Raw genomic sequence first — 17,982 nt, forward strand, 5'->3', positions numbered from 1 at the left:
GTTCTTATTGTCATTTTATTAATTTTTTATTTTGTCATCACAGCGCAATCACGGCTCTTATTTATTTCATCTTTATTTATTGTACAGCAACAATGCCATCAACACAGTCATGCATCTGCTGGTGTCAACAGCTGTAGCCAGAATGAGGTTCACATTTCTTGTTACTGACATAAATGAGAAGCAATGCTTCAAACTCGGCACTTACTACTTTAAGACAGCTCACCTTCAAATATAGTCATTTACTCCTTATTGAAAGGATAAACAAAAAAAATTTGTTTGCTCAACACTAGGGTAGAATATATTAGGGAGACTCCTTGGCACATGTTTAGATAAAGATATGTAGTAACTTGTTTTCTTGCACATTTTATGGGGACAACTGGACGCTGTTTAGCATTTGCCTGTTAAATAACTCCAAGACAAATTGTTTAAGATTTTATTAATAACATTTTAACAGTATAAAGTTTTCATTAAAAAAACTACATTGTTATATTGTATTCAATTTTACCATGAATCAACAAGTTAAACAAAATATAATTTTCTAAATATCTAGGTTAATTGATATCTTTATCAAATTGCAACTAAATAGTGAAAGATGCATTAGGCAGAAATAAAACAAATACAAAAAATACTGTTTTTAAAATAAAGACCTTCTAAATGTCCTTGAAACAACCTGTTTCATCCATTAAAGATGTCACATAAATTTATGATTTCTGAGTTGAAACCATCAACGAATAATTTTTCAATTGCTACAATCATTTCTCATAAAAATAAAAGGTGAGCTGACAGCACCATCACTGTCAAATCCAACTGCAGTCAAATTATAAGACTAATGTCCCACTGAAATTCCTGCAGTTCATTTCTATTTCCCACTCTACATGCAAGAGTATAAAGCATGGTCAGGGCTATCCATCACAAGTCAGAAAGTTGGCAGTCTGATCATACCAACTTAGTTCAGACCTTGGGTCTGTGCTCTTTGCTAAAGATACAGTTTCTTCTGAACCACCATAGGTGACTGATGTGGCTTCAGCTCCAGAGTAAAGCAAATCACTGAAATCAACCATTACATCTTAAAAGTAAAAGCATCAGTGTTCTTTCATTTTTTACATAATTCAGTATTTATTGTGGCATTGATGTACAAATACGACTGGATGAACACAAATAGAGGCTCCTGTTTTAAACTGTCCTTACCTCTCCTCACTCTGTATCTCTATAATCCCTTGATCTATCAAAGACTGGTACGCATATGGCTTAGGTTGACCAGGGCAAGGAACGTGTGTGTATAATTCTATACTGGCTGGGAAACCATGGGCCTATATATTCAATAAACATAAGTAAGATCACCCCTGAAGTCATGACAAGTTGTTTTAAAATTCTTCAAAAATATTCATTGTTAAACCTTCTGTTTAAACCTTTGGTCTTTAAAGCTGATGACAACAGGCTTAAAATTGTTGTGATCTACATGAAAGTTTTTACATATTTTTAAGCATACTCCAAGTTTATGTATATGAAATACAATGTAATTTATATTTCATTTTATCTTCAAACTGATTCAAACTTACCTTTACAACAGCAACCTTGACACTGTCCCCAAGTTCATTAGAAATCAGCTGTACATCTTCTAAAGTTGCAGCATGTATAGAGTGAGAAATCAAGCCCTCAATCTTTACAGGGGCTGCCTGAGCAGGGAGACTGAGAAATTCTTCTGGGATATGACGTAATCTGAAACATTAGACAAAGATGAACAAATATATACATATTTGGCAAACAAGTTGGGTTCCAGAACATTCTCATATCACTCCCTTTTAGTCAACCCCTTGGATTCACATGTTCATTGGAAAGGAATTAGACACCACCAACTTAATACAAGATACTGGAGTATACTTCCTTAGGTGCCCAAACTACAAAATAGTGCAACAATCAAGTTGCCGTTCAAATTTATCTTATTTCAGCTATCAGGGGGAAAATTGATAACGAGAAAAAATATTGCCACAACAAGCAATGTCTGACCTTTCCTTTGGTACGATTTCTTTGTTCCCATAATCCACATAGAGCACTGCAGCTTCACAGATCTCCTCCACCTTAATAACTAAGCCCCTGTACCAGCAGCCATCAGCAGTGAACTGGGCCACACAAGCCATACCTGCCAAAAGCCAAAACAGACCTTCAGCACTTCCAATAAAATAAATCTCACTACACAAAACAGTTTTATTTAGAATTGTAATTTGACTCAATTAAAAAATAATAATAATAAAATCACAACATTCATTTTCCATTCCCAAAAGAAGAACTGGCAAATAAACATTTGCAACATTTCACTCACCCTCACTGATAGTCTCTACTGAAGGATAGTTCTCAGCTGAAGCATTCAGCTCCATGGTTATGCTGAGGAGGGCCTCCAGCTGTTGGTTTGCTAGGTACACCTTGGGGTCCTCTGTCTCTTCCACATGGCACTTCTGGATGTACATCTTAAAAGAAACATTTAATTCCAATATTCATCAGAAGAAAACCTTATGAAAGAAGAACTTTTTAATTTCACCTTACCAAAAATGATTGACTTTAAGCGATGAATTTATGCCAACTTTCAACTTTAACTTTTTTGTTCATTATGAGAATAAGTACCTTAGTAAAACCCTTTTTACCTGTCATTTTTAGACTAGAAATATCATTATCATAACTATTTATTCTCAATACAACTGAATTAAAATTTTCTTACTCACATGTTCAACAGATAATGCTTCCATTGATTCTCACCTTATCAACTGCATCCACCTGTGTGACAATTGCTGTAAAAAGTTCATTCACAGCTGGAAGTTCTAGTGGTGTGTAAGGTCCCAAATCCTCTCTCTAACAAATACATCATTTATCAGCCATTATCAAAATAAAAGATTTCTGAATAAAAACAAACTGTCTAAAAGTGTAAGTATGCCTCAGTCTAATAAGTATTAAAATTGCATTCTAAGTGCTAAAAGGACAGGTCTTGCCACAAGGTAAATATCCCATTTAAAAAGCATAAGAAAATAAGTATAATATTGTTATAAAAGGAGTAACTGTTGGGGCTTAAGAGCATGAAACCTGAAAGAACACCTGTTCAACTTCTTCAGATGTCACAGGCAGTGCATGCTGATCTTCATATCTGACAGCTATGTCTAAGAATAGCAGTATTTGTTCCAAGTGTCTGTCATCCGATGTTGTTATTGACACTGCCAATGGTTCACCTTCTTTTGGCTTCATCTAAGAATAACAGACATATGCAAAACAAACTCAACTAAAAACTAGACAGCAAAACTTGAAAATATACAGACACCATACAGAACAAGACAGCAAAGCTGTCAAATGTTCAAACATTACACAGAAAAAAGTGCACAAAATAATGTTTTGGACAATTTTGATGTACTGTTATATAGTGCTTTAAAATAGCATAATCACCTTTACCCTCTTACATTATGTACTACAGGTAACATGGACATTGCAAAAATAACAATTGATTCAGTTCCATGGGATATATAAAACACTGAAAGTCCCAATGTGGGAAAAATGAAAATTTCACACACAAAGAAACAATAATTACCGTAAATGTAAACCAATCATGCTGATTTTCAAAAGAAACCTGCCAATTCACCAAACAAAGCCACTGAGTAAATTTAAATAGAGTTTGGAAGTTATTGAGCCAACATCAGCAAAATTGTGCAAAAAAAAAAAAAAAATAATAATAATAATAATAATAATAATTACCGTGAATGTAAACCAATCATGCCAATTTCCGAAAGCAACCTGCCTCTTTACCTAACAAAGCCCCTCAGTAAATTTACAGTAAAACAAAAATACCGTTGGGAAATTATTAGACGAATATCAACAAAATTGTGCAAAAAAACAGAATAATTACCAAACAAAGCCCCTCAGTAAATTTAATGTAAATCAAAAATATGGTTTGGCAGTTATGGGATGAAAGTCGTGTTGGACAGCGACAGACCAATCAAAATATATACAGACACTCATAGTGTCTGTATATAAAAACTGTTTGGTTCTTTTTACCAATTGTGTTACAATGAACAAATCTTAAGAATTATTAATTAATAATATATCAACTTCAAAGAAAAGAAATACACAATTATCAAATGTTCCAACCTGTAACTCCATGATACAGGACACCCCTACTATGGTGTCATGGATGAACTCTGTAAATGACTTAGTCCAATGGCCATCTGCTGTATTCTAGCAAAAAAAAAAAAAAAAATGCTCAGAGACATCTCAATATTCAGATTAAATAAAAACAAGTTTTATAATTTTTTTCAGTCTGTTAATGTTTGAGATTTAAGGGAATTGTAACCCTTTATCATCATCCAGATACCAAAAATGAGTTTTTTCCTGCATCTAATTATTCAATAATGCATTTATCTTTGTGTTGATTTAAAACAATAACCCCCCCTCAAAAATATAAACATCAGTGTTTATATTTCTTGTTGCAATGTATAAGCATAGGCAACTCAAAGCTTTTATCATCAATTTAATACCTTTCTATTTCGAAGTGAGATAGCAATCGGTATGGGGTAACTTCATCCTTGAACAAGATTTTATCACGAAAATTGGCAGGGTTGACCACAAGTGTATGAACTACAATCCTGTGCCATCTTGGTTTATATGTTTTTGTTATGGAGTTATGAGCCCCTTATTGCAGATTTTCATTAACAAAGGCATTATTTTGGTTTATTGATGATAAAATCTGAACCAAGACTTCTAAAAAAAACACTGGCAGGGTTTTGAGTACTAAATGGTATCATTAAATCCGCATTGAAATGGTGATCGTAAGTGCTCAGGTAAAGGAGAAATTTGAAAAACCAATTTTTCAGTTTTTACCCTAAAATTGCAATTATGATGTCATCCCTAAAATGACATAATTATGACATTGTGTAAATGTTAATTAACTTAGTCACTGAACACTGAAGAATTATCTATTACCCAAAAGAATGTATATAAGGCAGTAAATAAGTAGTTTTGGGTGTGGGGTGACAACAATATCTTGAAATGGGTGTGATCCAATAAACGAAATATATAATAAGAGTTGGACAATTTTTCTTACTGGTTTGATCCCAAATAAAATGCACTCCAGGCACTGCTGAGGAATCTGAGTCAAAATGACATCACTCCTTAAATTTTCAGGCAATACATACTCATTGTTGCCAAAGTCGATGTAGTGGACCTAAAAGGAAAATATTGTATACGGTAATATGCCAAACAATTCGACCAAGATTAATTAATTAATTTCATGGAAATGTCAGTTTGGTCGAATTGATTAAAATACAGCAAATGGAAACCTTTGATATCGTCGGATTGTTAGGGGCATCTGCCAAAACGTCCATCTTTCCAGAAGTATTGCATTTTACCGGAAGTGTTACGCAAGATAAGCCGCAATTTTCGCCTAACACGTGTTTCAGGCATTTTTTATCCTCCTTCTGAAATCTTATTTTGCTGTGTACAATATGTACTAACATTACTTAACATTACAAAAGACGACAATTATAATTTCTAATTATATATTTCCCTCACATACGATCATTTCCATGATGCGCTTCACGTACAAGTGGGACGAGTATTTCCCCGGAGACAGGTGTTGTAAACAAAGGCCAGTCACTTATATTTGAAACCGGTAGCTTTAGTGGACTTAAACTAGTTATTTGAATTTTAATATGACAACTGAAATCAACCGAATTGAATTTTTTTACCAGTCTGAGATCAGTTGTTTTCAACCCGGCTTGCTCAGCGTCGAGGCGTAGACGTACGTACTTCCAAAGAGAATTCAATCAACTGTATCAAAGAATACCAACTGGTACTCAAACGGAAATCAGTGTCACTTCAAATTACTTTTCAGTATTTTATTTAAAAGCATGTCATATTAAAACATATTGAGAAAAGGCAAAATACGGAGCCTACCTGTGCCGATAGACATACAGTATCTTGCTGGCACTCTTCCGATTTTCTTACTTATATACTCTCGCTGTGCACAAACCGCGGTGCATATTGAAAACCCCACTGATACAACCCAAACGTAAAAAAATCATTTAATTGCCATAATTTCAAAAAACAGGTGCATTTATAATTTGACGTGAGAATTGAGCACATGCAGAAATAAGGGACTGGTCTTAACTGGTCTGCTCCAGAATAGCGCAAACCACATGTTAATGAAGACGGTCCCAATTTGGGAGAGGGGGGGTCACAGGAATGGGGTTCTTCGTGGTTTACGCTAAATATTATCAACATTTCATGCATCTGGGGAAATAGAAAGTGACTCACAGGTAACGTAAATACCCAGTGGAACTCTCTATGAAGCTTCCATGGAGTTAAGGAAGACGTCATTTTTATTGTTGACATGTAGGTGAACAGCTACACGTGCTCGTCAGATTTTGACAGCGCGTGGTATTTGGCGCCAAGAAGTCTGGGTCGATCTGATCTTTCGGTCGATTGTAGTAAATGTAAGATCTTGCGGTGTTGACTTCAAGAACGTTTCCCCATCTGAATATATATTCCAATCGAACTTGAAAATAAATTGCTTATTCCTCCCAAACTTTTTATTGCTAGCAAACGCTATATATGGTCTATATGAAGGTGTTTACGACGTATTCTACCCACTGTCGATATTTGGTTTCATCCATAATAGACCTTTTTTTTAACCCCCCCCCCCCCCTCCCCAGTTACGGGCGTGATGAATCAGTCAGCGAGGGCAAGTCTGCTTAATTAGCACAATTTGTATGTCTATAAGCACTATTATTGTCATCGGGGACAAAGGAAATGACAGGTACGTCATGTTTCCAGATTAGATCTTCAATTAATTGTTTCTTCCTCATTGACGAGAGCTTTTGAAAGGACAACAATTGACAAAGGGCCGAGGCACGCAGCATTTATTTCACTGGCTTGAAAATTTACCGAGTCTTGCCGACGACGTGGTCGAACAATCGGAACAAGAAAAAAATTCTGTCGCATGATTTTGACGTATGGACTAAATGTTTGAGCCTAGAAAAATTAATTTTATAAAATAATTTTTGTGGTCGGATTGACTGGGCCCGTCGAAATGCTTGGCTCATTACCGTAACCATCATTTTCTGTAACAGTCACTGTGGCAGTAACAAAGAATAAATTGTACATTTGCTGCAATATAAGCCATATGTTGTCAGCTCCATTAATAAGATTAACAGGCTAAATTAGATTGGTGCTGTCTATATGTTAAGTTTCTATTTTTGTTTCTGCAATCATTATTTTATAGACAATCACTAATGATGAAAACATTAACACCTACAGTTCTTTGCACTGATATTCCACTATATTTTGGAAGATTCCAAACAAACCAACTACTCCAATATAAGGAGCAGCTTTTGTACCCCCCAATGGTCAACACACTCACCAATATTCCCTGCTCATTTATCTCCAGTACCCTCCCTCTGTACCAGTGCATATCCTGGCTGAACCTGGCCACACAGGCTTGATCAACTGCCCACTGGACATTCAAGTCTGGCTCAGTGTTCTGGTAATGGTGTTGTAAGACATCCATCAGTTGTGCCAAGGTGCTGTCATCTAAAACAACAAATAAATATTTTTTTAATATATATATATATATTGCATTTTTTGAAGGAGCAAAGGTTTGTATATTCTGTTTTCCAAAAGAGGCCTTGTACATGAAGTTACACAGCTATAGCCTACGCCATTTTATTCCACTGGTAAAAAAATGCAAGAGTGCTCCAGTATCTGAAATGTTACGGTAATGTGCCAAGCATTTCGACGGGCCCAGTCAATCCGACCAAAAAAATTATATTATAAAATTAATTTTTCAGGGCTCAAACATTTAGTCCATACGTCTAAATCATGCGACAGAATTTTTTTCTTGTTCCGATTGTTCGACCACATCGTCGGCAAGACTCGGTAAATTTTCAAGCCAGTGAAATAGATGCTGCATGTCTCGGCCCTTTGTCAATTGTTGTCCTATCAATAGCTTTTGTCAACGAGGAAGAAACAATTAACTGAAGATCTAATCTGCAAGCGAGACGTACCTGTCATTTCCTTTGTCCCCAATGACTATAATAGAACTTATAGACATACAATTTGTGCTAATTTAGCAGACTTGCCCTCGCTGACTGATTCGTCACGCCCGTAACTGAGGGGGGGGGGGGGGGGTCTGTTCTGGATGAAACCAAATGTCGACAGTGGGTGGGATATGTAGTAAACTTCTTCATATAGACCATACATAGAGTATGCTAGCAATAACAATTTTGGGAAGAATAAGGAATTGGTTTTCAAGTTTGATTGAAATATATATGCAGGGGAAACGTTCTTGAAGTCAATGCTGCGAGATCCTACATTTACTACAGTTGACTGAAAGATCGGTGAGATCGACCGCCTAGACTTCTTGGCGCCAAATACCACGCGCTGTCAAAATCTGACGAACGCGTGTAGCTATTCACCGACATGGATAACCGTTTAGTCAACAATAAAAATGACGTCTTCCTTGTTAGAAAAAAACAGTAACTTATATGGCGGTGAAAAGCGGAGCTTCACAGAGAGTTCCACTGGGTTTTTACGTTACTTGTGAGTCATTTTTTATTTCCCCAGATGCATGAAACGTTGATATCATTTAGCGCAATCCGTGAAGAACTCAATTCCTGTGACCCCCCTCCCCCACAATGGGACCGTCTTCATTAACATGTGGTTTGCGCTAGGTATGCTGGAGAGACCAGATACAGTCTCTCATTTCTGCGTTTACTCAATTCTCACGTCAAATTATAAATGCTTGTTTTGTGTAAATTATGGTAATTAAATGCTTAATTTACGTTTGGGTTGTATCAGTGGGGTTTTCAATATGCACCGTGGCTTGTGCACAGCGAGTGTAGGCCTATATATGTAAGAAAATCGGAAGAGTGCCAACAAGATATGTCTATCGGCACAGGTAGGCTCCGTAGATTGCCTTTTCTGAATATGTTTTAATATGACATGATTTTTAAATTAAATACTGAAAAGTAATTTAAAGTAACACAGAATTCCGTTTGAGTATCACTTGGTATTCTTTGATAGGGGTGATTGAATTTTCTTCGGAAATGCGTACGTTTACGCCGAGCAAGCCTTGCGAGTTGAAAACAACTGATCTCAGACTGGTAAAAAATATATCTCAATTTGGTTGATTTCAGTCGACGTATTAAAATTCAAATAGGGCGTATGTAGATCACATAACTGGTTTAAGTCCACTAAAGCTACCGGTTTCAAATATAAGTGACCGGGCACTGTTTACAACACCTGTCTCCGGGGGAAAAAGCGTCCCACTTGTGAAGCGCGTCATGAAAGTGATCGTCGGTGAGGGAAATAAATAGTTATGTTAGCACATATTGTACACAGCAAAATAAAATTCCTCAAGGAGGATAAAACGTGCTTGAAACACGTGTTAGGTGAAAATTGCGGCTTATCTTGCGTTACACTTCCGGTAAAATGCAATACTTCCGGTAAGATGGACGTTTTGGCAGATGCCCCTAACAATCCGACGATATCAAAGATTTCCATTGCTATATTTTAATCAATTCGACCAAACTGACATTTCCATGAAATTAATTAATTAATCTTGGTCGAATTGTTTGGCATATTACCGTACTGCCTTTCTTAATAATAATAATAATAATAATAATAATAATAATAATAATAAACAATTTGATATCATGTACAAAAAAATTTTAATGAACTATATCATGTATCCATAATGTAGTGGCTATGTACATATGGGCATTTTTACAATCCTGGGCACTTTTCAGATTTTCCCACATATTGCTAATTAACAAATTACATACATATCATCAAATAATTCTTTTATCACTATGTTAGAGAATGGTGTAAGTGAAGATAAACACTGAAAATAGAAACCAAATATCACCACTGAGTCCAAAGTTATGCTAAAGCAAAGCCTGAAAAATGACCAAAAAATTTTCCCGTTTTAGTCATATGAAATAAAAAGCAATCTGAAATAAATTAGAACAGTGTTTGACATGGCATTTTTTTGGATTATAAAACACTCAGTAGTATGGTGGAAGCAAAAAAGTTTAAATATTAACAGGAGAGAGGTGTATCCTAGAAAAAAAAGTCTTTTAATGGCATGCTGGTATTTCCGTTAAACGAAATGTCCATTCCGAAACAAAAATAAATTACTTTCAGAAAACATGTCATAAAACATACAGTATAATTAACCATCCTAATCATTATTTGGATGTATTGGTATTGTTTGTATCAAATAATGAAATCTGCGCGATGATTCTGGAGCTTGACATGGAGTGCAAAATAACCCTACCGTGTTTTTCCGTTAAATTTGTCCATTCCGAAACATTGGGTTTCTCTTACATAAAAAGAACATGTTGACACCTAGCCTGTAACAATATATATTTCTCTAAAGCCCAGGGCATGTGACATTTATTTTTATATAAGAAAACCCCAGTGCGCAGAAACCCATTTAACTGTGGCCTTTTTTGAGATGCTTGTTAAAAATTGTCCATTCCGAAACAAAGTACCTTTACATTGCCAATGTTATAAATAGGGAGAATTTTGTCTTTAATGATGTATGTTTCACTTGACATGAGCAAATTACTGTTAGAGCATCATGCATATGACATAAAAATAATAGAAAAACATTTCTTCAATGGCATCTTTTAAAATTTCTATATATATCTTCAACAAAAAAAAATCATTTTTGCGAGTCAGCATCTTTTCTTTGGATCTACTAGAACTTCCATTGCATATTTTCCCAAAGTTCATGTATTTCAAAGTTAAATTAACAATTAATTGAAAAGATTATATCAGTATAAATAGAAATATAGGCAATTTGGATGCTTTGTATTGGAAAGGACATTTTTTAACACATTGTCTAAAACACTTGTTTACTCTTTGGTCTGCTCATCTATTTATTATTCATGAGGAAGAGGATGATGAGAAGCACATCAAATTTATGTAGAATATAATTTTGAATAATATAGCTTACTTGAAATATTGCTTACTTATGATGTACATAAAAGTATTTGAAAATAGTTATGAGGCTACACATATTAAAGTTGCGAGAGTCAGTTCACTGGCACGGTTTACAGAGGCACTTGCAGGCAGACACAGGTTATAATTAACTTCCTGTGATTATTTATAATATATACATACATTATGATACATCTCTCTCTCTCTCTCTCTCTCTCTCTCTCTCTCTCTCTCTCTCTCTCTCTCTCTATATATATATATATATATATATATATATATATACCATTTAAGCAATTTCGTAAATGTTAAATAAATGTCCATTCTGAAACACAGGACATGCCTAAAAGGACATATTTAAAAATGTAATTACTAAATTTAAACCTGACCTTGTCAAATAATATTTTATACAGCTATAAGCTGTAACAAAAGGAAGTAGAATAGGGTATAATGGAGTGTAGAAGACTCTGTTTTATGTCATGATCAAATACTAATGGAGTAACATTTCAAAAAAGAATCAAAAACTATCCAAAATGACCAATTAATGTAATAAAAACAGTTCAGTTTTAATCTAGTTAACTCATATTTTGTCCAATGATTGCTGTACCTTATAAACCAACATACTATGAGATCTTAAGGCAATTTCATAAATGTTAAATTAATGTCCATTCCGAAACAAGGACATGTCTAAAAGGACATATTTTTAAACATGTCTTTACTGTTGGTAAATCTGACATTGTCAAATTATATTTTATACAGCTATGAACTGTAACAAAAGAAACTGGAATAAGGTGTAATGGCGTAAAGAATTCCTGGAATATATCTCAGAATCAATATTTAATAAAATAAAATTCCAGTACCGAATTACTAGTACAGAATAGACAAAACAAGCACAAAATGTAATAAAAAGAATTCAATTTTAGTTCAGCTTCCACCTATTTTGCCCAGTTATTCATAGACTTATAAACTCAAATACTACAATAGACTTATAAACTCAAATACTTCAATAAAATAAAACAATATCATAAATGTTAAAAAAATGTCCTTTCCGAAACAGGGATGTTTCGGAAAGGACATTTATTTTAACATGACACTGCAATTAGCACACATGTCCCTGCAAAATAATATTTTACACAATCATGAAGCATAACATAAAGAACTAATGCAAGGTAAAGTGAAGTACAGAATTCCTCAGAATATCTCAGAATAAAAAACTTCATGGAGTCGCATTTAATACTGAAACAGGAAAATTACAAAATATCATTGATTCGTCAAATTTTGGATATTTTCTACCATTTTTTTTGCAAATATTTAAAAGAGCAATACTCTCTGAGTAAAACTAAGTGGTTTTTTGGAGATCAATGCCTTAAATTATCATAAAAGTCACACACTTCAAGGTTTAGCTTATGAAAATTAAAAAAATGATTTTCAAAATTCAAATAATCATATCTTTATACATACACAAGGTTTTATCTCGGGATTGTCATTTCTTATACCCTTCAGGTCTATACTTTCAAGAAAAGTACAAATATCAACACAATAATGACTTCTATTTTTGACCCTTGGTGGGAAAAAAAGGAGCCCAGGATTGTAAAAATGCCCATATCAATTCCAAAGTATTCAGTGGGATATGCTATTAAACAAGCTAGTTAAAACTTAAATTTAAAGAGATGACCTATTTTAGTTTAAATATCAAGAAAAAGTCTAGTGCATTGACTAAATGCGCACCAGCCCTATCATTAAACAGCTGCCTGCATATGACATTAAGAAGGAAAAGAAATGGATTGTCATACACACAAAAAATTTTGGAAGAGACCAAAATTATTACATATGTAATTTATCATTATCATAAGAAATTAAGGGAATGATATCATCTTGCACATTTCCAAATTTGCCCCTCATTTTAAGTTATAGGTAACAGCAGGTTTAACCTAAAACAGACCTAGTGTATGGATTATAAAGTGTCAACAAGAACAAAACCATTGAAAAAGTAATCAAAAATAAATATGGTATGATCTTATCATGCCCAGTTTCAAACCTGACTGCAGTTACAAATCTGGCTGCTGTGCCAAGACTATGCGGGTAATGTCTGTACATAAAAAACATCACAAATGACAAAAAAGTACCATCTATGTAGGAAAGCAGTTTATTAACACAAGAAGATAAGAATCAAATTGTAAGACAACTAGAAATACCTGTCAGTAAACAAAAACACAATACCTATGTACGATAGCAAGCTAGTAAAAGCATGTAGATATTAAACTCTGGGAGGAGTTTAAATTCAGAAGTACTGTCAGAGATTTTACTTACCAAAAGAAGTGACATCTTGTCTATCAGCATGTTGCTGCATTTCACATATTCTCATCTGCCTCCATGCAGCGTAGTCAGGGTTGGGTACACAGAGAGAACTGGGAATGGCAAGATCATAGTGACCATTATCCACCCTGCCGTCTGAGAGAAAGATCAGCTCCACAACATCTGCAGAGCCAGCACCATAGGTCCTAGTCAAAACTGGGGTGTGCAAGCCATTCATATATAGCACAGTTTGAATGTCATATATGTAGCAGACCACCTGGATTTCTACCTCGCCACCATATGATCCTGGCTTGGCTAAGTTTTGTATATATTTCATTTTGTCATCTTCATAAATGATATCCTTGAAAACATCCCACTGCTCCTGCAAAGCCTGGATCACTGCACTTCGCACAATAAGATGTTGGTTCTGATCCTGAAATATTCCCTGGGCAAAGGCTCGAAATAAGCAGTTACCATCTGCAATGATTTTATACCTTTTCATACCTATACTCTGTAAATATTTGTCTTGTACTTTCACTTCCAATGTTGACTCCTGTAGGATATAACCAAGTCTCCCTTCTGGGTCCTCATCTAAAGCAAAAGTAGAAAACACTTTAAAACTTTGATATGGGTAAAGTCTGCTGGCTACTCCTTTCCAAGTATTATTTTCTGTTTTCAAACTTAAAGGGATAATAACTCTTCGTATGAAATCTGTATTTCACAATAAAAACATTGTGAGTGACTCATAAAAATATAATATATTCTGTTTTCCCACAAAAACGGCTGTTATAGCTATTATTCTGATATCTGAGCTTGTCTTTAGACCACGTGACCTCCATTGATGGCTATACTATGTTAAAATCTCTTAAGAGATTTTAACAAAAAACCAAACTTTTTAGAAAAAAACCAGGGACTAACTTTGAATGTAAAAATGGATTCATTAACCATTGGTAAGTATGGGAAAATTGTTGTTTACTCCAGGAAAATTCATTTTTTGGCCAAAACGAAGAGTTATTATCACTTTAACTACATTTTTTGTGGAGACCAACCATGACAGACCTACTGCAGCAGTGCTCCTTTCTCTGTGAACTCAATGGAAAAGATCAGCAGACAAACACCTTGTTGGAGCAGACCTTAGAATTATTTAAGTTTGGCACTAAGCGATCACTTGATCCTTGGTATAAGTAAATGTGTCAACTCAGAAGTATCTATTTGGGGACAATCTATACCACTGATTCAAATTGTTTTTGATTTGTGCTTTTCTAAAGCATCTTTCTACTTCACAGAATCTGGACCACTATTTACATAAATATTATTTATTTACTCGTAATGTGTACCTGATTTATACTCCTGAGCATATATAACCCCATCTATACCAACATACGTGGGAATGACTGTCAAGGTGCCTGGGTACGGTGGCAATTCAAATGGTGGGAATTGTGTGGGTGGTTGGGCCAATTCTTCTCTTTTTTTTCTTTTTTTTAGTAACAAGCTGTTGGGTGGGAGTTCAATTGGAAGGTCCACAGGTGAAAGAGATTCTTCGGTGTTTGACTCTGTAGCCACAGGCTCATTAGCCATGGTCTCTGACAACAGTGGTTCTTCAGTTAATGCTTCTGAATGCTGATCTTTGGTTGGTGCCACAGTTACTTCTGCGGCTAATGCTTGTGTGGGCAGGATGTCTGATTTGGTTGCATCAGAAAATGTATTAGACTGTACAATTAATTGCCCCTGTTCTGAAGTTGCTATCCTTTCATTGTTTTCCTGTAATGATGCTGCTACTTGTGACCTGAAAACAGAACAATAACAATATTAGGTGTAATGCATATTAATGTGCATGGATATGGCATTTCATTAATACTTTTCATGCAAATAGAATATGTAAAGTACAGCTATTTTTTTTCTCTCTCTCTCTTTAATGGCATTTGTTTATTTGCCTGACTGCTGTGTACCTCTTCCTGACTGGAATAGCTAAACCTTCTTCCACTAAAATTTTGCTGAAAGATCTGCATTCAGTTGTTGCTGGAGTCAAAGCATCTCCTTCCAGTGTTTCTATCATTATTAAGTCAATTGGCAGGGAACCATCAGTCAGTTCTCCCTGTGAAATAATACAAAGAATGGTGATTTAAAAGTAACATCAAAGTCTGATATAAGGTCATTGTGCCTTGTGAATGCACTACTGTTGTAAAAACATATAATGTAGGGTTTTTTTAATAAATTGATATTTTTTAATAATTTCAATATTAAATGCTTTTAAAAACTTTTAAACAAAATGTATGCATTACAAAAACAAACCTTTCGTTTTTGTAATAAGTAATATGTCATAAACTTTTCATCCAAGTTAATGCTCTGACATATCAATTACAATTGCCAATCACAAATTTTAGGCTTATTTAGGTATAATGCATCTGCAATTCCTCAAAATCATTCAATCATGCCTTAGTTAAGCCTTATAACACAGATATCACAATTCAGTATTCACCTTAGGTTCTATATTACACTCTGCATCAGCAATGAGTTCTTTGAAATGCTCACATGCAGTCTTGGACCACCTTGTCCTATCCCCAGCAGCACAGATGTCTGTGAGGTGACAGCGAATGGCAAACAGATTGTATTCTATGAATCTAGCCTCTAGGGGGCGCAACATCTCCATTTTAAGCTTTTCCTCAAAGCCAAAGTCAAGCATATGCACCTTCAGAAAATAAACAAGATAAGTAAATCTAGAGACAAGCAATGTTAAAGGCTACCAAAATCTAAACACTAGCATTCACATCATTCTGTTAAAATATCAAAAATAAGTACCTCTGTAAAGATACAAAAATGTTTTCTGTCACATTTCATATGCTGATGATTTTTAAACTATCACATACAACACAAGTAATATAAACAAAAATTTTATGTGCTGATGATTTAACTATCACAAATAACAGAAGTAATATAAACATTTGTTCTTGCATTTTGTTACCTGGACAAAATCATTTGACAATATGCTCAGGACTTTGGCTCTGTACCAGCGGCCGTCAGTTGTACTCTTGGCAGCACAGACATCTTCTGGCTCTAATGTCAGCTGGACTGGTGAAGTTTTGGAAAATTGCTCATCTAACTCATTCATCAACCTATCAGTAGTATACACATTTCATAAAATCAATGTTTGCCATTTAACAACACATCTTTTTAGTCTCATTTTATCAAGCTGAGTATCTCACCAGAAAAAAAATAATTTAAATAAAGATATTCATGGTGAATGCTTTTAGTAGGTACTCGTAAACTACATAACATAACAATGTGATCTACACTAATGCTGAGCCACTCTCTGCATATTCAAACTATTGTTGCTTCTTAAATTCACTAATGACTACATTTCAAAATATCACTGAAATATATTGCACTTACTTGTTAAGATCAGTTTCCCCATCCACTGTTCTAACATATAACAGAGTTGGAGATTCAACATGGCTTACAATGATTGGGGTTCCAGGCACGTCTTTCAATTTCTTTGACTTCCTTATTTTGACAGATTGTTCTTTGTTAGCAGTAGCAAATTTGCCAAGTTTCATTTTTTTCTCAGTGTTAATATCTCCAAACCAGTCACTATCTCTTTCTTTCTCTGGTATAGTAGAATGGCAAGGTTTTTTGTCTTTCTGAGATTCTGCTTGTCCTGCTGAAGCTACATTTACTTCTAGGTCAGTCACCCTACTGGTCACACTTGCTGGACTAGCTTGGACAACAGACTGAGGTCGATGCCAGCCTCCATGAATCTTTGCCATGTCCTCTTCAGACAACTCATCTGTTCTCAAATCACCCTGGGCAATCTGTGACACTACTGGATCACAAATACCAATTTTGACATCTTTGGCAATGTTTGCCACTTCCTGGTTTTCCAAACATATACCAGAATCCACCTGCAGTACAATATACTCGTTATTTAGATCTGTGTAGTTTTGATATTTATACTGATCACTTCTATGTCAGCAGATGATATACCCTTTCTGGTTCAGAATTTCATAACAATTAATTTTTAAGTTTAGACGCCTTGCACAGTAGAACAGTATGGTTCATGTCACATTATAAAAACATAACAACTCACCAAATTCAGTGCATTAGGGTGAACCTGATTGTTCCCAGGTATCGATTCCAAATCTTCTGTTGCAGAACACTGATTTTTCCCGTAAGATATTAGGTTTGGCATAGCTAAGCTAGTTGGCTTGGAACTGGAACATAAATGAGTATACAGCCCTTTCACATTTCAAGATATGACATTGTACTGTACAGCATTTTAAACAAATAAAATAAATTTTTGGTAAATAATGATAGACTTAGGTGTCAAAAAAATAAACCGTTTCACAAAAAATAACAACAATGCATGTAAGTAAGCATTTATTCCCAGAGCCTTGAAAATTGCAAACAAGAAGGATTAAAAAAAAACTTAAGGCTCTAAAACCCTTACCCAGGTCCTGTGCTGACAGCAAGTCCCTCATTCACCAAATATGCATTAAAGCAGACTTCACCACTGTCAGTCACTGCACACAGCAACACTGACAAACATTGATCAAGAAACCCTAAAAAGCATAGTTACAAGTCTACAGTAAAAGTGAATGTATGTTTTAGAGATATTTCAAAATCAAAATACACCAAAAAGTGTACTTCAAAAAAGGGAGAGAAAACTTGCAAAGAAAATCAAACCATACCCTGTTTAAACAATGACCCACATTTTAG

General features: G+C 34.8%; 1 protein-coding gene across 3 annotated transcripts in view; it reads right to left on the bottom strand.

Annotated features, from left to right (window-relative positions):
- Positions 1-419: 419 nt before the first annotated feature.
- Positions 420-17,982, bottom strand: part of LOC106178091 (RING finger protein 17) — a 37,766-nt gene continuing 20,203 nt past the window's right edge. For all 3 annotated transcript variants that reach the window (XM_086994756.1, XM_086994749.1, XM_086994760.1), the window contains 18 exons: positions 17,714-17,825; positions 17,354-17,477; positions 16,660-17,168; positions 16,232-16,382; positions 15,749-15,958; positions 15,219-15,364; positions 14,607-15,055; positions 13,285-13,860; positions 7,394-7,563; positions 5,078-5,197; positions 4,126-4,212; positions 3,083-3,231; positions 2,752-2,842; positions 2,321-2,465; positions 2,008-2,140; positions 1,560-1,719; positions 1,189-1,310; positions 420-1,047 (listed from right to left, as the gene is read on the bottom strand). In XM_086994756.1, coding sequence (XP_086850882.1) covers positions 903-1,047; positions 1,189-1,310; positions 1,560-1,719; positions 2,008-2,140; positions 2,321-2,465; positions 2,752-2,842; positions 3,083-3,231; positions 4,126-4,212; positions 5,078-5,197; positions 7,394-7,563; positions 13,285-13,860; positions 14,607-15,055; positions 15,219-15,364; positions 15,749-15,958; positions 16,232-16,382; positions 16,660-17,168; positions 17,354-17,477; positions 17,714-17,825 — 3,599 coding nt within the window. In that variant the 3' untranslated portion in view covers positions 420-902. The remainder of the gene's footprint in view (positions 1,048-1,188; positions 1,311-1,559; positions 1,720-2,007; positions 2,141-2,320; positions 2,466-2,751; positions 2,843-3,082; positions 3,232-4,125; positions 4,213-5,077; positions 5,198-7,393; positions 7,564-13,284; positions 13,861-14,606; positions 15,056-15,218; positions 15,365-15,748; positions 15,959-16,231; positions 16,383-16,659; positions 17,169-17,353; positions 17,478-17,713; positions 17,826-17,982) is intronic.

This window comes from Lingula anatina, chromosome 1 (assembly GCF_051362555.1).
Source record: "Lingula anatina isolate TDL-2025a chromosome 1, LinAna3.0, whole genome shotgun sequence".
NCBI lineage: Eukaryota > Metazoa > Brachiopoda > Lingulata > Lingulida > Lingulidae > Lingula > Lingula anatina.